Raw genomic sequence first — 23424 nt, 5'->3', positions numbered from 1 at the left:
CCTTAATATAAAGCCTCTGAAGTGGCGTTAAGCAGCGAGCTCCAGTGTGTGTTTTTCTTTTATTGTTTTTACAATTTTATTAAACTTCGTTTTTTTTATTGCATCTTATTTATGTTTTAAACTATTTTATCGTTTTAGCTGAATGTATAGTTGGGTTTCACTTGATTTTATTATATTTATTTATTTTTTTCTTCCTATATTGCCGATTTTATGTGCAGCACTTTGGAAGCACTTGTTTATAAAAATGTGCTATATAAATAAAGTGGATTGGATTGGATTGGATGATTATATAAGCTAATTACCTTTTATAGAAGGGGGCCTGGAGTTGTTGACTCCAGGCCCCCTTCTATATAAGCTAATTACCTTTTATAGAAGGGGGCCTGGAGTTGTTGACTGAGTGATTTTGAAGGTGATGCATTTAAAAGTTTGGGAACCCCTGTCCTGTGGGCGGTGACACATGACAGTGCACAGGTGTTTGAAAAAGCTACACATCTTGTGGTGAAGCGTCTGCTCCATATGATCAGTTTGTTTGGAGGCCGTGGACTGCTCTGAGTCGTCCCTCCCATGCTGACTGTCCTCCATGTCCTCTGTGTCCTCAGGGATCAAGGTGATGGGGGGGGTGAAGGAGCAGACCGGAGAGGAGTTTGGGGTCTACGTCAAGCGCATTCTCCCCGGAGGATTGGCGGCGTGTGACGGTACGGCCACATACACACCAGCTCACGGCTCAATGGGCTGAGACCGTTATGTTCAGGTTTGGTTGGGTTACTGCAGTTACTCCCAAAACTAACCGCACAAACATCCAGAGAGCTCCGAAATAAAACATAATTGGGACTGATCATTTCAATTCAGAAAGATATAAGAACAAGATTCATTCATTTTTAAAACGCTGTCCATCTGGTAAAACTAATCCTCAGTCTGACAAGGGCTGGGCACCATTAAACGATACCAGATAGGGAAGTGAGGCTACCAGCGAGGCTACTTAGCTGAAATCAATGATACACATTTAAAATAAATAATCTTTTGTGGAATTTATAAACATTATTGTTCGGTTTTGTGGTTTAAGACGACAAATATTTTTAGGTATAGGTTTCAAAAAGTGTTGAAAAAAATATTATAGTTTAAAGTGAGCATACACCGTTTTATTCTACATGTTTATTCATTGATTACATTATTTGACAGAGACTGTGCACATTAATGGACATTTCTGTAAATGTGTCAGTATTAGCTACAGAATTCTCTCCTCTGGCAGCAGCAGCAGGTCCAGCACAGAAAAAAATAAAAACATAAGAGAAAACAAAAAAGAAAGACAACAGAACCTCAATTCCTTTTAAGTGCACATCATTCAGATTAATATTGTTATCATGTTATCAGTCAATACAATACCTTTCATGAATAAATGCAGAGTGTGTTATGTGCGTCATTCATGCACATTGACACAAAGTAATGATTCATGGGTTGTGATGATGATGATGATCATGATGATCATGATGATCATGATGATGATGATGATGATGAATAACAGTGATACTAACATGGTAATAAATAAGGAATAAGGAAAAAAAAAAGAAATAAAATTATACACTTGTTATAAAGTGTAACATACTGTGATTGTTGACTTAATGTAATGCATTGTTGCATTTGCTGTAAATATGTAACCATATGTTATTGTTGCAACCACATCATTATTGAAGTGAATAGGGGGTGGGAGTTAATAAGCTTGTCTTCTTCCCACTCCTTTTCGAGCTAGAATGCTGTTTTTTGGAATTATTATTATTGTTTTTCTCGCTTTTGTGTCTGTTTTGTGTAGCTCGAAATAGAATATTCAATCCAAAAAAAAAAAAAAAAATTGCCTTTTGGACACTTCCGTACTTATTTGAAGTGTGTGAAGACACTTTAGGAGTGAAGTCAGGAGTATTGGCTTGTTCACTTATCTCTTTACTGCCATGGAAAAGAGAGTTTCAGTGCAGTGCTACTTCATCCTGAAAGTAATGTAAAGTAAAGTACTTATGCGTTGGCAACAATGAACATCTCTACATAGACTTTATTTGCAGATCCAATTGGCCTTCGTAGACAGTGCCAGTTTGTCAACAAATAAATGTTAGCTTTAGCATGCTCCTAAAGAAGAAACAGATAGTATGATGAGTTTTGCATCATTATGAGTAAAATAAGGAACTGATTCTACCTCTGCTGATGTAGAGTTTGGAACAGTCAGAGCAGGGAAACCAGGAGATGGAGAGAAATGATATGACTCACGAAAAGCGCTTTGTGACAATGTCTGTGAAAGGCGCTATATAAATAAAGATCTTCTTGTTCTTGTTCTTGTTCTTGTTCTTGTTCTTGTTCTTGTTCTTGTTCTTGTTCTTCTTCTTCTTCTTCTTCTTCTTCTTCTTCTTCTTCTTCTTCTTCTTCTTCTTCTTCTTCTTCTTCTTCTTCTTCTTCTTCTTCTTCTTCTTCTTCTTCTTCTTCTTCTTCTTCTTCTTCTTCTTCTCCAATGTGTCACTGTTTTCAACACATTCTTTAGAAAAAGGGTAACACTTTATTTTACACTACTTTGACCCATTGTTCCACTAAATTTAGTAGTCTAGTTACATTATGTACCACCAAAAAACTAATACACATTATTCCATTGTGTATGTAACTGGTACGTACAAGTTATTACACATTGTTACATAGCACATTACATTACTTAATGTGGCAGGTGCAAAGTATCATGGGTACTCGAATGCATTGCTAATGTGTTACCCCCAACACAGAGTACTGTGTTCATGTCTAAGCATGTTTGTGGTGTGTCCAGGGAACCTGCTGCCCGGAGACCAGATCCTGGAGGTGAACGGGGACAGTCTGGTGGGAGTGACCAGTGACCGGTACGAGCCTTAATCAGACTGTGTTGGACAGAGACTGTTTATATGTTGTGTTCTCTTTATGGTTATGAAAGTATGCGCAAAAGTCTACAACATAGAATATATGAAATTGGTGAACAAACTCATTTCCGCTCCCCACTCTTATGGGGGTGCTCATCATAATGCTCCTTCCAATCCAATGAACCGGAAGACTCTTTCACTTTTGGTTCCAGAAATATTGACTGTGTCGGTCACTGTCTGTTCTTGCGTTTAGACTGTGTCGGTCACTGTCTGTTCTTGCGTTTAGACTGTGTCGGTCACTGTCTGTTCTTGCGTTTAGACTGTGTCGGTCACTGTCTGTTCTTGTGTTTAGACTGTGTCGGTCACTGTCTGTTCTTGTGTGTCGGTCACTGTCTGTTCTTGTGTTCTTGTGTGTCGGTCACTGTCTGTTCTTGTGTTTAGACTGTGTCGGTCACTGTCTGTTCTTGTGTTTAGACTGTGTCGGTCACTGTCTGTTCTTGCGTTTAGACTGTGTCGGTCACTGTCTGTTCTTGTGTTTAGACTGTGTCGGTCACTGTCTGGTCTTGTGTTTAGACTGTGTCGGTCACTGTCTGTTCTTGTGTTTAGACTGTGTCGGTCACTGTCTGTTCTTGTGTTTAGACTGTGTCGGTCACTGTCTGTTCTTGTGTTTAGACTGTGTCGGTCACTGTCTGTTCTTGTGTTTAGACTGTGTCGGTCACTGTCTGTTCTTGTGTTTAGACTGTGTCGGTCACTGTCTGTTCTTGCGTTTAGACTGTGTCGGTCACTGTCTGTTCTTGCGTTTAGACTGTGTCGGTCACTGTCTGTTCTTGTGTTTAGACTGTGTCGGTCACTGTCTGTTCTTGTGTTTAGACTGTGTCGGTCACTGTCTGTTCTTGTGTGTCGGTCACTGTCTGTTCTTGTGTTTAGACTGTGTCGGTCACTGTCTGTTCTTGCGTTTAGACTGTGTCGGTCACTGTCTGTTCTTGCGTTTAGACTGTGTCGGTCACTGTCTGTTCTTGTGTTTAGACTGTGTCGGTCACTGTCTGTTCTTGTGTTTAGACTGTGTCGGTCACTGTATGTTCTTGTGTTTAGACTGTGTCGGTCACTGTCTGTTCTTGTGTTTAGACTGTGTCGGTCACTGTCTGTTCTTGTGTTTAGACTGTGTCGGTCACTGTCTGTTCTTGTGTTTAGACTGTGTCGGTCACTGTATGTTCTTGTGTTTAGACTGTGTCGGTCACTGTCTGTTCTTGTGTTTAGACTGTGTCGGTCACTGTCTGTTCTTACGTTTAGACTGTGTCGGTCACTGTCTGTGCTTGCGTTTTGACTGTGTCGGTCACTGTCTGTTCTTGTGTTTAGACTGTGTCGGTCACTGTCTGTTCTTGTGTTTAGACTGTGTCGGTCACTGTCTGTTCTTGTGTTTAGACTGTGTCGGTCACTGTCTGTTCTTGTGTTTAGACTGTGTCGGTCACTGTCTGTTCTTGTGTGTCGGTCACTGTCTGTTCTTGTGTTTAGACTGTGTCGGTCACTGTCTGTTCTTGTGTTTAGACTGTGTCGGTCACTGTCTGTTCTTGCGTTTAGACTGTGTCGGTCACTGTCTGTTCTTGTGTGTCGGTCATTGTCTGTTCTTGTGTTTAGACTGTGTCGGTCACTGTCTGTTCTTGTGTTTAGACTGTGTCGGTCACTGTCTGTTCTTGTGTTTAGACTGTGTCGGTCACTGTCTGTTCTTGTGTTTTCATGACAGAGCTGTGGACATCCTTAGAGCTGCGTCTGCCACCAACCACATGCGGCTGCTCATCGCCCGGGACGAGGAGGCCAAGTAACTCTCACACCACACCAGTATCTTGCATGTTACATTTTATTCCTTTAATTACTGGAAATTTGAACCAATATTTTCTTGATTCAAAGATTCAAGATTCTCGATTCAATTATATTTCTCTCATCCTTGATTGTGTAGTGGGGGGTGGGGGGAGAGGGGCAGGGAGGGTGGAAGTTCAACTTCCTGATGGCCTGGTGTGTGAAACTGTTCAGTCTACTGGACCTGGCCCGTGGATTCCACAGGCTCCTCCCTGAAGTCAGAGACTGTGATGGGTGTGTAGGGTCCCCTTTGCGGATGAGACAGGGGGAGAACATGTCCTTCATAGAGGGGAGAGGGGCTCCGCAGATCTTCTCCGCTGCTCTCACGATGCGCTATAGGCTCCTTCAGCAGGAGGCAGTGCTGGTGCCGTGCCACACAGTGATGGAGCTGGTCAGGATGCTCTCTACAGTCCCTCTGTAGAAGAACCACACCGTGATGAGCTAGTCAGGGTGCTCTCCATAGTCCTTCTGTAGAAGAACCACACAGTGATGGAGCTGGTCAGGATGCTCTCTATAGTCCCTCTGTAGAAGAACCACACAGTGATGGAGCTGGTCAGGATGCTCTCTACAGTCCCTCTGTAGAAGAACCACACCGTGATGAGCTAGTCAGGGTGCTCTCCATAGTCCTTCTGTAGAAGAACCACACAGTGATGGAGCTGGTCAGGATGCTCTCCATAGTCCCTCTGTAGAAGAACCTCACAGTGATGGAGCTGGTCAGGATGCTCTCTATAGTCCCTCTGTAGAAGAACCTCACAGTGATGGAGCTGGTCAGGATGCTCTCCATAGTCCTTCTGTAGAAGAACCTCACAGTGATGGAGCTGGTCAGGGTGCTCTCTATAGTCTCTCTGTAGAAGAACCTCACAGTGATGGAGCTGGTCAGGATGCTCTCTATAGTCCCTCTGTAGAAGAACCACACAGTGATGGAGCTGGTCAGGATGCTCTCTTTAGTCTCTCTGTAGAAGAACCACACAGTGATGGAGCTGGTCAGGGTGCTCTCTTTAGTCTCTCTGTAGAAGAACCACACAGTGATGGAGCTGGTCAGGATGCTCTCTATAGTCCCTCTGTAGAAGAACCTCACAGTGATGGAGCTGGTCAGGGTGCTCTCTATAGTCCCTCTGTAGAAGAACCACACAGTGATGGAGCTGGTCAGGATGCTCTCTATAGTCCCTCTGTAGAAGTTACACTTTACAAACAACAATTGCTACGGAGATTTATATGTATGTTTAACCTGTGTTAGTCAGAAAAATGTATTTGTCAAAGTAACTTCTTTCCAAAATGGATAAACTCACCTCAAAATGTCTAAATGTGGATCAAATGAATCAGATATTTCTCCGTTTGTTTCTGCTGGTAGGTTGATAGATAGACCACATTTGGTGGTCTATGTACAAAAGCCAGCAATGTGGTTGATGATGGGGACATAGACCTCAGAGGTTTGGCACCCCTCCAGCAGATGGCGCTCTCGGCGGCCATTTGGTTTCACGAACAATACACTGATTTAGAACCCAACCGACTATGGTCTAAAATGTAATCATTGATTGATTGATTGATTGAATTCTTCCGCAGTCAATTATTGGTTTTCATGTTCTTTATTATTATTCCTCTTCCATCTTTTTCCCGATTTTCTAGAGCTTTCAGCACCTTCATGCTTTGTGCAATTTCTGCAAGTTATGCATCAAAATGTTCCGCATGTTGAGGAGAAGGGTGCTATTACTTTTGGGACTTCTGCAATTTACGGTTTTTCCGCAATCGGCCAAAATGTCGGAGATTTTTCCCATTGACTTATAATGGGGCTGCCGCAAATCCATGCTTTTCTGCACTTTTTTCTGCATTTTATGCCATTTCTGCACATTGTGCATGTTCAGCTTATGCAACTTGTGGGTTTTGAGAAAAAATTGGCCTTCTGCAGTTTTCCATTTTTTTAATACAGGAGTTTGAAATGTTTGCATTGGTGTGTATGGGGGAATCCAGCCAATGGGGAGACTCCAGGCCTTTCAGCCATTTGTGCAGCTTCTGCCAATCAAGCACTGAGGCCATTTCAACAGTTTGACCAGTTTATGGAATATAAAAGTTTATGCAATATTAACAATTTATGCAAATTAACAATTTTATGCATTTTAAACCGTTTATGCAACTTAAGAGTTTATGCCATTTAGGATTTATGAATTTTAAAGAGTTTATGCAATTTACATAATTTATGCAAATTAACCCATTCATGCATTTTACCATTTTATGCAGTTTATACAGTTTATGCAACATGACATTTTATGCATTTTACCATTTTATGCAAATTAGATTATGCAAATTAAGCAATTTATGCAATTTGAACAGTTTATGCAATTTCTGCATTTGCTTCCCGCAATTCCGCAGTCAATCGCAATGGCGCAGCCATTGCATTTCTAGTTAAAAACTGTGATTGTATTGGGGGAGTTTACCTTCGCACTTTTGATTGTCTAATATTTAGTTCATTTATTTATTTATATAGGAGGGAGTTTGCTGAGCTGATGGAGAAGTATGGCTCCAACGGCTCCACGGGATCCACCCGGAACTCCCCCATCCAGCAGACTTCGGACCAACAGAGCAGCCAGCCCCTCAACAACAGCAAGACCTCCAACGGTAACCGGAATATCAGCTGCTCACTTACCCCTGTCTGTCACAGCGACTGTCTGGAGTACAGGCAATGTTGGTTAATAATAATCATTATCATAATCATAATCATAATAAGAGTACATCTACAGTGGTAGGAAAAATGGAATATGATTCTTACATTTCTGCCTAAATTGGTCAGCCATTACATGTAAACATTCACAGCATAGGGAAAAGGGAACAGTTGGATTTAATAAAGGGTTGATCCTTTTTTGGCAGCAATAACGTCATCCAGACGTTTTCTGTAGATGCAGATTAGGTCAGGATGAATCTTGGACCATTCCTCTTTACAAAACTGCTGTAGTTCAGCAGATTCCTGGGATGTCTGATGTGAATGGTTTTCTTGAGGTCATACCACAGCATCTCAATCAGGTTTTCATACCTAGTCCAAGGCATTCAACTATTTCACGCTTTTCATCAGCAGAGAGATCCTTTTTCTTTCCCAGATTGCTTGAAAATGATGATCTGCTTAATAATGCGGAACGCCCTTTTTTAGTAGTTTTTCCCTTAACCGGGCTTAACCTGAAAACTAATCAATCAAATCAATCAATCAAAACTTTATTTATAATGCGCTTTTCATGCAAAGTTGTAACACAAAGTGCTTTACAGATTAAAAGCAGTTCCCGCCCACACAACCACCCACTCTTCCAGACAGACAACAACACTGCTCACCCCACCCCCCTCCCCATAGCCACACACACACGCACACACACACACACATACACACACACACACACACACACACACACACACACACGCTCGCACGATGAGATAATGAGGGCTCCCTCAGAGGAAACACCGGAAATTCTAAAAATGCAAAAATGCAATATGCAAATAACAACATTAGAATAATAAAAACATATATATAAAACTAAACAAAAACTAGTATCATAAGATAATTATAAACATAAATAATGATAAAAATAAGTGAATAAATAAGTAAATAGATATCAGTAAATAGATGGATCATCAGATCATCATCACAGGTCACTGAGATAAATGTCAGTGATTCAAAGAGCCACACACAACACAATACCATCCATTAATGTGTCCCCGAAAAACCATTTGCATAATAATTTGGAACGCGATGTAGTGTAATGTTGTCAACAAGAATCACAAAATGGAAATAGTGTTGAAAATAAACAAAAGCTGATATATTTGGCGATTTTTGCACATTGAATGCCTCACTTTATATGTAAATAAAATGACAGTGCTCTTGCAATGCATTTTTTGCCCTATTTACTGTATGTCGGTACATTTATGTCTACACGAGGAGATACATACTTTGCGACCTGCGCTGGGGTGGTCCACCATATGTATACAGTGTGATGTTTTTGGCTTCGTAAATTAGCCAAACCTTTCTAACTGAATTTGTTGACGTGAAGCAGCCTGTATAAATGGCTTATAAAAAGTGCTCTTGCCTGTTACACAATCAGTAACGTGCCAGCGTCTGTCCAGCTGCTGTAGCCAGAAGGCTTTAGCCAGGCTGACCGCAGCTGTCCTCGTCTGACCACACACACACAGTGCTCTGTGCCAGAGTGATTCCTGTCTGACCTGATCATTCAGTCTGTGCAACCTGTCCATGCTGCGTATGGACCTGGAAATATCCTCATCATATTAAGCTCATCCAACTTTCAGACTTTAGTGTTTACCCAGCAGGCTTCACTGGACAGGACAGTGCATCCGGGGTGATTGGAGGGTCAACTCAGCAAACTGTAGCTGCGTATGTGCTCCAGCTTTAACCACTATGCTACCTGCACACATGTTCTGTGTGCTTTTTTGAAAGGGAGGGTATTCTACCATGTTAATGTTGCTCCCTCATTAAAACAGACCTGGAGTTGTGTTTTGAGTCACTCGCGCATCTTTCAGCACTCTCTGAATCTTCTCCGGTGACTACTATTGCCGCGATGGCAGCTTGTACAATGCTAGAGGCAAGTCACATAGATAATTGTACATCCACAAAGACACAGCTGAGTTCCCTCCACTGCACACAAGCACATATTTCAGTGTTTTAATCCACCCTGGTTAGAAGTGAAACTACTGCATAACTTAGATGTGTTCAGAGGAGCAGCAGGAGGGAACTCAAATGTGAAACATTAGTACATATATTAGTACTAGCTGACACATTTAATATTCTGAGATTATGAGTTATTACAAAGGAATGCCCACGCTAGTCCTTGTAACCCGTCACTCAGTATAGCTGTAGACCCGTGTTCTGTAATTGCGATTACCTACACTAACACAAGTACTATTGCATTAAGTAAATCGCAACCTCAGGCTCTTAAAGGCGGCCTGACGTCAGGGAGGGGCGTCTCTCCTCCCGCTGACGACAGAAGCCCGACACGCACCCTCTGCTTATACTTCCCGTATCTATTGAGAGAGTTCAAAGTTTTCTTTATTTCATACTACAGTCACCTTGACTTCCTTCAAGCTTTCATCAATCAACAAATCTACCCAAACACGGGTCTCCGTATAACTTATACAGACTCGGCTAATCTCGTTTGTCTAGCGTATTTTTAACTGTAGTTGCGTTCCGCCTCTATAAATGTGAAATTCGAACTTACGACTCAGATAAAACACAGTTTTTCCGTAGTACAAGTTAAGGTTATTCTCTACACCCACGAGATATACCATGTAGCAAAAATACTCACTCTGTTCCCAGTCGTGGCCCTCTCAGGTTTGAAGAAAACAGAAGTTTTTACTGAATATTGGCCTTAACTATGCGTCCTCGTGTGGGAGGATGGCATACAAGGTCAATATTCCTAAAGATACTAAGTCAGAAGTGGACTCGACCTAAAATTAGAAGACTCGAGGACAGGTACTGCGTGTTGTGGATTTTAATAAAAGATTACAAAGCAATACAAACACGCAGCTAGTACAACCTTTCCCGAGGTGCCAAAAAGCCTCTGGATCAACGAAAAACATCCCCTTATATACGTTTACATTATCCCCTCCTCCTTGTTCTGAGTCACAGTCATTAGTTTGGAATAGAACACAAGTTCGATTGTTGCTTATGCAGTTAAAGTTCTGTGAGAGGAGGCCCCCCGTCTTATTGCTTGCCCTCTTCCATTCAATTTTTGGTCATGGTCCATTCCTTTGCGACCCCATGTTCACTATGTATGTGTACAATGTGTTTCATACATATCACATACATGGCCCACGGCCAAATATTGAATGGAACATTGTTACAGCAGGGAGCTGACCTCTCGGACTGGTTAGTCAAAGTTTCCACACTTTTCAACACACAAAGGCCTGGTTACATGTATTCAATTATAATACTTTTATGTCGTTAAGTCAAAAACGACTCATTATTTCATAAACCTTTTCCCATAACACATTATGATAACATATTTAGCTGCTTAAAATATGCACAGCTCATTTTATAACATACTGGCTTGGCCATTATGTACTACACCCGCACTAAGTAGACCAGTGGTTCCCAACTGTTTTACTCGAAGGCCCCCCTGCACATTCCATTCCAAAGACTATGGCCACTACTATGGCCACATGTATAAAAGAATGAATGGTAAAAATAATTTCAAACAAACTGCAATTGGAGTGTTCGATGCACCCGGACTCCTTTCTTATATGTGATGATTTTTACTCATGACCCTTTGACCAGACAAAGCTCTGAGCCTCTGCAATCCCAGAACCACTGTAATGTAGTCTAGTGCACTGGTTTTCAACCTGGGGGTCACGAGGCAAATTTGGGGGGTTGCCATGTTTATTAGCGTATATTATAATATTTTATTGTCGCATGTGTCTGCTATTTTACCACAGTGCCATTATATGTTCTTAATTTGATGAATTTTATTTTAGCCATTTGTTTTGTCTTTGTTTTTTAAGAATTATATAGGCTAATGTTCCGATATCTCACGGTGTGACCCGGGCGGGGGGTCACGAACACCTTTAACTGTTATAATGGGGGTCACGGCTCCAAAAGGTTGAGAACCACTGGTCTAGTGCAAAGATACCTACTCGCTGCAGCTGCAGAAAGGAGTGAGCCCGGTGTCCACAGCACCAGCAGAATGAGCGACTACATCTACAGTATGTCCGCTAAACGCAGGAAATTGATTTCAAGAGACAGTGGAATATGTATGGATAAATATTAGGGGTTCAGCTCTCACGGTTCGGTTCATGGTGCAGGTCAGGACCCGCGGTTTGGTGCAGCACGGTGCAAGTACAATATAAAAAATGATAAGTTGGTTTTGAAATAAAATAGTCTAATGATCATTATTAGACAGTATGCATAATCTTAGAATGAAATTGGCAATGCTGCTTTATAGTAAAATGTACCTCTGGGCTCACAATACGTGAAAGCAAAATAGAAAACAAATGGTACAGCACCAAAGAAAAAAAAACAAAAGAAAAGCAACGCAGTGCAGGCCATGCGCTCGTTCAGTGGTAGTTTCAGATTCGCTTTCTGCACAAGGAGGATAAAGCACTCGTTGTAGGACAACATTGTGCGTTTTTGGAGACAAAGCTTTGGAGAGGATTGGATCTTACGCATTCGTCTGCGCCTCTGACATTACGCAGCACTGGATCTATAATGAACCACAGCCACGCTCACTGCAGGAGAAAGTTAAACAGAGACACGCAGATGTCATGTGTTTTGGAGGATGAACTGTCCCGGTGCGGAGCGTCTACAGCTGCAGTTTAGCGGTGAGTGACGATGACACAGCCTGTTTGGATGCGCACACACGCACGGCAGTCAGATCGTTCACTCGCGTTGTTCTGACGCTGGGTTGTCCTCGGACAGCGGTACGTACAGTGGCACGTACAGCTCCATATTGAGACGTGGCCGGTGGGACGGTCACGTGATGGCCCCAATGCCCGCGGGCGGAGGGACGGTCACGTTGGGGCCGCCCGCGGACTTCTGGGAAAAAAACATGTGTTTTCGTATCGTGGTCATAAAGCAGAGCAGCCAGCGCCCATTGGCTAGAGATCATTTCCTGCAAAGGCATAATATCCCCTCTTTAAGTTACAACACAGGAAATGCCAATTGTAAGTTGCCCCCAAATGTATCTTACCATCTTGAGACTGACAGACCAGCAGAGACAGCACTTTTAAAGAAATGTTGTCCTTTGATAAAATTCTTACTTTGTAAATCAATACTGTAGATACGGGAACAGGGTAATAGGCCCAAACAGTTTCCGGGGGGAAACATGCATTGAACACTATTACATCATTTCAAATCTCTGCCAGATCCTCCAACAATCCACCAATGATCGCTATAAACAGTAAGGGGCTTAGGGGACATCCTAGACGACTCCCACCTTCATCAGAACAACACTAAACTGTTGATTATCCACATACTAAATCCTCTCCTGTGCTCAGTTGTGTTGACCTGTCCGCTGACCCACAGATGTGCACAGATGTGGAGTGTCTGGAGGGCTTCCGGCTCTCTCGTGCCCGAGGATGGCCGCGTGTGCAGAGCTGGATGGGCATATGGCTCCGCTCAAACTGAAGCAGAAAGAAAACCCTTTTGCCTGCCAGGTGTTGCCTGTGGAGTGCCCCTTCACTTCAGAGAAAGACATAACTCCATGACTTCTGTATGGTAGTACTTGGATTCAGCACATGAACTCATAAACTGTAATGACGGTTAATGAGTACTGTAGTTAAAAAAAAAAAAGATTAAAATTAACACATTTGCCTGGTAGCCTGGTCTGGACTTGGCCTGGCTTCTGTAGTTTTCCTGGATGTGGTTTTGGTTCTGGTAACTATGGTAACCTGGTCTGGACTTGGCCTGGCTTCTGTAGTTGTCCTGGATCTGGTTTTAATTCTGGTAACTATGGTAACCTGGTCTGGACTTGGCCTGGCTTCTGTAGTTTTCCTGGATCTGGTTTTGGTTCCGGTAACTATGGTAGCCTGGTCTGGACTTGGCCTGGCTTGTTTGGTTTATCTGGATATGGTTTTAATTCTGGTAACTGGTCTGGACTTTGCTTGTCTTCTGTTGTTTGGTCTTTTGGTTCCGGTATCTATGGCAACCTGGTCTGGACTGGTCAGGGTCTTGGTCTGGGTCTTGGTTCGGATCTTGGTCTGGGTCTTGGTCTGGGTCTTGGTCCCCGTCCTTGAAACTGCTGAAGGTGTGTGCTGATGTGTTGACGGTCCACAGAGATCCTCTCTGCACTCTTTAACGACATGAGGGCTCACTCTGTGACTAGCCAATCAGGGCGCTGAACACAATGGGCGTATAGCGCTCATACGCTGTAAAAAATCATCTTGGTTTTTATGTTTTTATGGTTTTATGGTTTTAATGTTAAAATAAAACTGTATCGACTTATCGTCCAAGATTCCATTTTCGGTTCTTAATTATTGTTAGTACATTTATCTACAATTTGTTTCCTATTTTTGAAATACTTGAACAACTTTAATGAATTAAATTATGTTTCATTGAGTTTGATGTCTCGTGTGCTATAAGGAATATGTCAATATGTATAATATTAGTATTAGTATATAATAATACTTTTAGAACAAGGTATTACTGAGATTTCCTCAATAATATTGTTTATCGTGATATTTTCCTGCCTCAGTAAATCGATCAAATGTTCCTATGGTGACCGGCCTCCTCCCCATTTACAGTGATTGTTTTCCCACACCATTGCAGCAGAAGGTCAGACATTTACAGCAGTGACCATGAGCTGCAGCTGGACTGTCTGAAGATCTGAACGTTAAGTCTCACAAAAAAATCCATTTCAAAAGGTTGGAGCTGAAACGTCAGGCTCAAAGCCAGTGGGTGGAATGGAAGGAAAAGAACTCAAAAGGAAATACTAAGTACTTGAAAATACGCTTAGAACTTGGAGTTCTAAGTTTCTAAAGAGGGAAGCATGGAGAGGTATTTGGTAATAATCTTTATCACTATCTAACATTTCGTTGAAACAGCTGAAACTAAATATCCAATAGTATCACTTCCTGATTGTCCAAGTGATCTCACGTGTGCAGCTGTTTCATTCGTCGAAAGCCGTGCGCTGATGTCGTGACGTAATGGCGAGTGGTTTTGCTCCGTGATGAAAGGACTTCACTTGGCATCTAGATCATCAGACATTGTTAACCTTTGTGTGGATTATTTTTTGCGCAGGGGGGCGGTACCTGGACAGCACATCATCAGGCTCCTCCTCCCGCTCCCAGAGTCCTTTGCTGCTGAGTCCAGCCGGCTCTCAGAACACGTACAACAACAACGGGCCACTGCTGCGATCGCTCAGGTCAGAAAGTCTTCTCCTCCTACTCTGGTCAGATGTTTATTGTTTATCTGCAGATTCTATTATAGCTACAATTCAAGATTCATGCTAAAATGACCATTTAAACCACAGCAGTAACATTTGACTCAGGACTAAAGCATGAACTACTTAAAGGTGCATTATGCAACTTTTTATGTGAAAATAAGTTGATATTTGTGCATATTTGACCTTGACTCAGCGGCTGTATGAGTGGTCAGCATGGCGCCTTTACTTTTGATCACGATGGTCTCTTGGACACTCCAGGATTAATTGTTTGAAAGGGTTTCACTGCAGAAAACCTACAAAACAATTGATCCTGGAGCGTTGTACAGACCACTGTGATTGAAGGTAAAGTCGCCATGCTGACCACTCATACAGCCGCTGAGTCACTACAAGGTCAAATATGCACAAATATCAACACTTTTCTCCCACATAAAAAATTACATAAACCACCTTTAAGTAAATGTGTCATTGATCATTCACATTCTGTCTTTTGAAATAATGTCTATCTGTGGAAAAGAAACACGGTGCATCTCGTTCCTTGCATGAAGCTCCCTCCTCCAGGTATAAATCATGTTGTGGTCTGGAACTGTCTAAAACGGCGTGTAGCGCCCCTCATGGCTGAATGCTGAACTGCAATTTCGATTACTTTGCGGTGGCAAAAACGAGGATCCGATGATCCGACCACACAGCTCTTACCGTGGCACACCCCACTTCGCCGGCTCTTTTCGTACAGAAAGTATGGGCGGAGTTACAACGGGTGTTCCACGTAAAGTACAGGTTTTACAGGACACGGACATTGCCTTGGATACCTTTAACTTGTTTGCACATGATCCTGTTCTCATTGATTGCACTTCTTCCCTCACTGGCTGCACTGGTCGTAGCAACTGTGAGGTCAGCAAAGTCTGATCTTATCGTCGTTAACGTTGCTCCGCAGTCACCCCGGGGAGGGAGTGATCCAGCTCATCTCAGTGGCTCGCTCCTCCAGCCTGGGTATCACCATCGGGGGAGGCTCCAACCGGCCGGACGGCCCCGCGGTCTTCATCCAGGAGGTGCTGTCCGGAGGAGACTGCCACAAGGTGAGACTACATGACTCCTCCCACAAACACCACTATAACCACTGAATACCACTGAAAACTATGAAAAACACTTCATGGATGACTCCATCTGATGTTCATCACAGCGTGGGCTGGCAATTTGAGGGCAAAAAGGGGAGACAAAGTAAATAACCGGGACTATCTACTACAAATGAATCAAAACAACTCTCAATTCTGTTTTTATAAGGAGAGGACACAGCATGAAGCATAATCACTGACCCCTCTTTCTTTCTTTCTTTCTTTCTTTCTTTCTTTCTTTCTTTCTTTCTTTCTTTCTTTCTTTCTTTCTTTCTTTCTTTCTTTCTTTCTTTCTTTCTTTCTTGAGCATGTCACTGACAGATGATCAAAGCAGTTTTATTGTACAATTGTCTAATAACAAGTGTAGCACTTTACCTTTACCAAATGTGAGAATATTAATATTTCAATAATAATGTTAATCAAGAGTGGGCATGTTTGAAACTCTTCGAAATACAAAAGGCTCTTTCGTTACAAATATCAAACACTGTTGCTAAGGTTTCCAACATTTGATATAGGCTGGCTTCCCCCTGACGGGCTCCTTTGAACAGCCCTCGCTGGGTCTAATCCCTCTGAATATGCAGCAGGATTAGCACTGAGCATGAATAGAGTGCCCCCCCTCACAGGGACAGTGTGGAGGTCAGGAAGGAGGGGGTGCTTTCGGGTCGTTTAACCCCACAACATCTGAAAGATAAATGCAACACCTTCTCCTCCACTACAGGTCTGAAAAGGCGTAATGTTGGTAATGGGTGAACACTCCAGAACAGTAGGGGGCAGCGTGCAGATTTACTGTCACTGCCACCGCCTAGGTTTATACGGTGATGCGTTTACACTCACTTCAGAAGTCATCAAATCTCCGGGTTCGACATGGGCCAGAGCAGCTGAACTCTCCCTCCTCCCTTCAGAACCAGGTGGCCAATGATTGCGCCTCCATATTTGGACTGTCCATGTGGCTCAGCTGCTTGTGCTGGGCAGCCCAGCGCAGGTCAATAACTCAAAGGTCGAGGGTTCAGATCCAGTTAACTGGGCATTACTCTCTTTAGTAAATTACTAAAACACAAATATTAAAAACTAACTTCTATAAAAATGTGTGAGTGAAGAGACGTGAGAGACAATTTAGTAAATAATCAATAATCTGGGACTCAAGGATACTTATACTTCATGGATAACCTTTGTGGGTTTTTTGTTTTATTTTAAAAAAAGAAGTTATTATTCACAATTTATTCAAACTGATTAGCACTTTTTTCTTTCCATACTTAAATGGCAAAGGTTGAAGTCTTAGTCCTGACTCCTGTCACCAGAGCCATGTGGACGGTTGGTGAAGGGCTTGTCCAGGGGGATGGCCCAGTGTCGGTCAGGTTGATGGATGACTTGTGTGTACAGCAGAACAGACTGACCCCTGCTGAGCTCAGGCTGTTCCCTCAGCCTGGTCAGGAGCTTCACCTCACAGTTCTTCCTCCCCCGGGACTGGGCGCTCTGTAAAGCTGGGGACGGACTGGATGGAGCGTTACCATAGAAACCTGCCACAGCATTGTCCATAGGCTAGAGGTGGGAGATATATTGTGAAAACGATATATCTCCCACCTCTAGACAAAACTACAATTCATTTGACTCATGTGGAGCACATGTCCCAAACAGGTTCATACGCCCAGGTAAACTGCCCCGAGGCAGGTGAACTTCAATGTGATGGAGATGAAGTTGCAAATATTGTAGCAATATTATTTGATCTTATCTTCCGTGTTCTTCCAGACAAAGGTAGAGAGAGTGTGCTATAACACTTTAAACAGTGCATCTGGTTCGTTGCTCTGTCCATATTAAATAAAGAAATGAATAAATGAATGAAATGAAGATTTAGATGAATAAACTGAATAAAATAGCTTTAAATTAATTTTCCATATTGTCTAAAGGCTTTGAAGTATTTAGTCAGGTGTAAATGACATCGCCAAATACATCGTTATTGTGATATTTCTTTTTCATACCGTGATATACATTTTTGTTCATATCGCCCTAATGTTTAAATCAGTAATGTCTCCTATCTTCATGTACTACTAATTCTACACTATAACAGGTCAAAAGACCAACCGAACCTTCTTTGCAAGTTTGCACACATTTCTTTGAAGGATTGCAAAGGTATCGTCTGAATATCGATATCGATATATAGAAAAACAAAAAATCGAGATATTCATTTGTGTCAATACCCCTGTCATAGACTGACATTTGTGAAAAACAATGTAGAGACAAACGGTGTGGAACATTCCATACACAGTGAGATACACTTCATAAAAACACACATTTGCATTTTTCCTCACTGTCCGACATGAAACCAGAATTAACTTTATTTTCCTTAAGTCAACTAGAATTTTCTACTTTTTCTTTTTTTCAAAAAAAAAATGTATTACTTTTTACAAAGTCAGAAATTTACATCACTTTACCTTTAAACAACTTGGGAAAGCCCAGATGACGATGTCATGACCTTGGTTCATCCTTGGTGTAATTTCCAGACACTTGAAGGTTCAGGTTCATTGGTTAAAACAATGATGGAAATGTTCAGAATTTGACATTATCCAGAGTGAAACAAGCACTGACATCAAGAAGAAAGAACTCTATGTGGAAATATTGGAGCAACATCTCAAGACATCTGTCAAACTGGTCACAAAGTGTCTTTAGGAAAACAAAGTCAATGTTTTGAAGTGGTCGTCACAAAGTCCTGATCTCAGTCCAGTTGAAAATGTTTGGGCAGAGCTGAAAAGGCATAGGCAGACAAGGCGACTACAAATGTGTCTCAGTTACACCAGTTCTGTTTGGACGAATGGTCCAAAATTCCTCCAACTATTGTGAGAAGCTTGTGGAAGGAAATCCTAAACGTTTGACCCAAATTATACAGTTTAAAGGCAGTTCTACCAAATATTAATGAAATGTATGTAAACTTTTGATTTTGTAAAAGTAATTTAAAAAATGTGTATAAAATTCTATCTCTCATTCTTCTGGAATTTGACAAATATAAATTATTTTTAAAATTCTAATTGAAAGAAAAATAAAAGTTAATAGTCTTTTTATGTCGGACAGTGAGAAAAAAATGCAAATGTGTCTTTTTATGAAGTGCATGTAAACATATGGTTCTCACTGTACCTGCTAACCTGGCGAGCTTTACTACACACTTTCACCATTCTTTACAAAGACGTGTCATAGTTATTCCCTTGACTTCTAAATGGCATGACCAACTGACGAACCAATCAGAGACATGCATGATCCGTCCAACATGACGACTCACACAAGACATTGACTCTAACAAGAAATATGGCATTAAACATGTCCTCTCCCAAATCAACAGACGAAGTGATTGTAAATATAGGAATGGACTTTCTAAAGTCTTTCACATTTGAGTGATAAAGATAAAGATTATCCCGCTTAGAAAATTGAATCCGACTTGCCCGTGATTGGCTAAAACGAGGAACGCTCGATCCAATCAGCTGATGTGCTAATGTTATTGCCACTGTAACATCAGCCTGGCTCCTGCTGGTTAAGAGAGGCCAAGCTACTGCTTTTTAACATCTTTGAATAAACATCTATTCCCTGTCCATTCTCTGGAAGAGATACAGAGCCTTAAATGTTTGTTCGAACTCAGACGCCCATTATACATCGTGGTCATTTTCTTGTTGGCGAAAAGGCGCTGCTGGTAGTGCAGACGAGAGGATTCGATGTGATGGAGGGGTGTTGTCCCGACAGGAGCACAGCCACATGAACACAGAGCCGTTCCTTTGAGCTGTCTCCAATCCCCTCCTCCACGCCTCAGCCCCCGTACTCCAAACGTACTCCAAACACTGCAGTGGAGCTTTTCTATCCAACAGGTCTGCTCAGGGTTTGACTCTCTCCCATCTCCCCCACAGTTGTTCCCGTGGTAACAGATGTAATAGATGGTTGTCCTATGGTAACAAAAACCAGCTCAAGACAAAGTTCTCTTTGGTAACAGCGCTGTGTGTTGGAGCAGCTCACTGAGGCCGCTGTGATCCACTACAGTGTTAATGCAGCTCCTGTATTCAGAGAGAAACATGTGCTCACAGCAGGAAGTGCTGAAGGGAAAACACATCGGAGCTAAAATGCACTTTCATCTAAACTCTGTTCACTGCAGGGGAATAGAGGTAAAAATCTATTTAGATTCCCTACATTTTCTGCGACAAAATGTTAATAATGGCTCGAGCTAGGTTTACATGTATGTAAGACGTTTTCGATAAGCTGTTTATTAATATAATCTGCATAAAGAAAATTACATTTTGCTGTGTTTTTTGAAATTCAAAACTCAATAGACACTAGGTTAGAAATTAGGTATTTAAAAATCCCCCTGAAAAAAACCCAAAATATGAAATCCAAGTAAGTAAGTGCTTTATTGTCATTGTACAACTGTACAGCGAAATAGTGTTCAGGTGTTAGTCCTGAGCCGCTGTGACTGAGCCGCGCTGCCGCTGCTGTGGGTCAGCCTGACCAGCATGTTTCTGGAGGTAGAGGAAACCTGGCTGCCTTCAGTCTCCTCTGATCCTCTGAAACGGTGCAGCGCCTCCGGGGTTTGTCGCTGTTTCAGAGCGTGGTGTCCTGCACTGGTCTACTCCTCCTTCCTCTTCCTCCTGCGCAGCTCCCTCCGCTCCACAACAGTCTTTCAGCGTCTTCAGGGATGAGCTTAGCAGTAAATCTGTTGTTATTCTCCAGTGAACGTCCATTAGCCAGAACAACAGACAGAGGGAGGTTGCTTCCTGTTTACAAGTCGCCATGACGACAAAACTTTGAAGGAGCTGATGTGGAGATACTGTCGCACCAACGTGATAAAATGTATTTTCAGAAATTACAATTTCCCAAATAAATCTAGGGAGAAACACTGAATCAGTGCAATAATTAAACATGTTATTGTGAAGAGTAGGGGTTTTTTTTGGGGGGGCTAACAGTTGTTAGAGCTGAGGCAGCAGTTTAACAGGCCAGAGACAGTTGTTCCTATGGTAACAGATATGTTGTTTCTATGGTAGAAGATATCTTGTTCCTATAGCAACAAATATGTTGTTCCATTGGTCGCAGATAGAGCTGTTCCTATGGTAACAGACCCAGTTGTTGCTATGGAAACAGGCACGGTTGTGTTCTGTGGGAGATATTCCACATGTGGCTGTGCACTTGGGGCTGAGTCAGAGGGATTAAGTCGTCAGGATTTCTGTCACAAGCAGAAGGAGCATAACAGAGCTAAAGCCCTGCTGCGGCACACCGTGTACTCTGACTCCAAAAGTGCATCACTTACTTAGATTGATTAAGCTTGCGACAAATTTCACATGTTACCTTGATATAATACTGCCTCAGTGGGAAGTCAAAATAAAAATGGTATTAATAAATGTAAGCCTTGTCATGCAGTGAACATGCAGTAATTCCATAATAACATTAAAGTGGACATCCAGCATTTAATCCTTTGGGGCTGACAATGATAGAACTGTGAATTCAAGCTTTCATTTTTATCTACCAACCAATAAATGACACCTTGATGAACAAAACATTATTACTCAGAACGGGTTAGATGAGATGATGGATTGTGGGCTTTAAAAAGTAGAGGATAGTGTCATGTTCAAACTGTGTTAAAGAAAAGAACAGTGTGCTGTGCTTCATGCTCGTGACTGAAGTTGTAATGATGGTGCATCAAACAAACCGATACCAATAAGAGCCTGTGTGTGTGTGTGTGTGTGTGTGTGTGTGTGTGTGTGTGTGTGTGTGTGTGTGTGTGTGTGTGTGTGTGTGTGTGTGTGTGTGTGTGTGTGTGTGTGTGTGTGTGTGTGTGTGTGTGTGTGTGTGTGTGTGTGTGTGTGTGTGTGTGTGTGTGTGTGTGTGTGTGCGTGTGCATGTGTGCAGGACGGACGTCTCCGCCCCGGAGACCAGCTCATCGCCATCAACAAGGAGTCCCTGATCGGAGTGACCCACGAGGAGGCCAAGAGCATGCTGAGCAGGGTCAAAGCCGGGTCAGTGCACCACTGTGCTCACTTATTAGTGCAGGTCAATGGAAGGGTTACGGCCTCTTCATCTCTTCATACTCCACAAGACGCTAGAACTTTGTTCTTGTTCTTGAGGCAAAAAGAACAAAGTTGGTCTGGGCTCTGACATTCTATTCTCCACAAGACGTGTTGCTGCTGAACTGCCACGCCCACTTTTTCCGCAGCCAAAACCAACAAGGAATGACCGAAATAAAACGAGCCATTTGTCTTCACACTATTATAACATGTATCAGTCACGGTATTGCAAACATTTTGAAGATTGACTTCATGTTTAGCCACATCTCCGCTGGTTTATTATGTTAGAAAACATTAACGTTAAAAGCTCACCTCCGTGTCACTCGGTAAAATCATGTTGTTTGACTGTGTAGCTCAGTACCGGTTTGTCCATCTAAGAACCTTCACTGAACATGTTTGTCGACGTTTCTCGGTGTTTGATGAAGCGTCTAAGGCAGGCGTCTCAGACATGCCACCCGCAAGGTATTTTTTTGCGGCCCGCGAGACAATTACTTCTTTATATTATATGCGGCCTGCCGGTAAATTGCATTAAACACGTTAGAACTACATTTCCCATGATGCACCGCGCGGTAGCGCCAATGCTGCTGTGGACGCGAGAATGTCAACATCAGACATATCAACTTTTTTCAACAGAGAAACGGACAAAAAGCAGCGACTGTGAGAGAGAAGCTTCTGAAACAGGTGGAGGCGTCAGAACGTGAGGGAGAAACTTCAGTTGTTCAGCTTAGCATGTGCTGGAAAAGTTACAGGACAAAAAACACCTTAACCATATTTACCTTTAGGACATTGCAAAGTAAACACATTGTATTAGTGTTTAAAAGCGTCACAACTTCTCTCAGAGCTACATTATCATGTCAATGAATTTAATCTTTATTAAAGGGTATCTAACCCCCCCTTCCAGAGGCTCAGCCTGAGAGTGTCAGATTTGAAAATCTCAACAGAAAAGGGGCGTTGCCTGGAGGACTAAGGGGCACGCGGGAGGGGTGAGGGGTGGGAGGGGTTTCGGGGTCTGATTGACAGGCCTGAGTCATTTGACTAACGATGCACTCGCAACGCTCCTCGTAAACAAAGTTCGAGCACAGCGAGCTAACTTATTTAGCAACATGGTGAGACAGCTCTACAGCTCTCTTTACACAGGACAGGCATCGTGGCAGACAGCGGCCTTGTACCCGAGACTGCTCTGAGGCGCGGGGTTATTTTATTAGTGATTCCGCTGTCATTTACAAAGCTAACGGCTTAGCATTGAGCTAGATCGATGTTAGCATCGCAGCTAAGGGACCAAACGTAACTGTCCTGGCTGCTTTCAGAATCTACCGATCTATTTTAGATGTAGACTTTTCACTGTGGTCTACATAAGCATTGCAGATGTATCTCAGTGTCACAAGCAGAGAATGTGTGAGGTATAGAGACTTGATTATATGTATTACAAAGCTTTATTTTATTTCTCTCACAGCAAAGTGCACAAAACATGTCACATAAAAAAAAAAATATTGTGCAAGAACACTGTCCTAAAAATAGTTTTCGGTTGGTCATTGAAGATAAAGCAGATAAATCATCCATGTTTATCTAAAGGCTTAACTAAGGGTCTGTAACATTAGGCTCTTGGGTCCACAGAGTCATTTCTATTATTACTACATTTAGTGAATTACAGGTTTAACCAATGTTACACACGCACTGAACTACCACTAAATGATGAGTAAAGGCTATA

The 23424-nt window shown here is 42.3% G+C and overlaps 1 protein-coding gene across 3 annotated transcripts in view; it reads left to right on the top strand.

Annotated features, from left to right (window-relative positions):
• LOC306968705 (syntaxin-binding protein 4) overlaps nt 1-23424 on the top strand; it is an 83363-nt gene that overhangs the window by 35344 nt on the left and 24595 nt on the right. For all 3 annotated transcript variants that reach the window (XM_079564184.1, XM_079564183.1, XM_079564182.1), the window contains exons 3-9: nt 600-695; nt 2795-2864; nt 4603-4677; nt 7198-7328; nt 14437-14560; nt 15513-15654; nt 21562-21668. In XM_079564184.1, coding sequence (XP_079420310.1) covers nt 600-695; nt 2795-2864; nt 4603-4677; nt 7198-7328; nt 14437-14560; nt 15513-15654; nt 21562-21668 — 745 coding nt within the window. The remainder of the gene's footprint in view (nt 1-599; nt 696-2794; nt 2865-4602; nt 4678-7197; nt 7329-14436; nt 14561-15512; nt 15655-21561; nt 21669-23424) is intronic.

Source organism: Gobius niger (assembly GCF_951799975.1).
Source record: "Gobius niger genome assembly, chromosome: 10".
NCBI lineage: Eukaryota > Metazoa > Chordata > Actinopteri > Gobiiformes > Gobiidae > Gobius > Gobius niger.
Note: the sequence above shows the minus strand (reverse complement) of the source record. Positions and strands in the feature narration are given on the sequence as shown.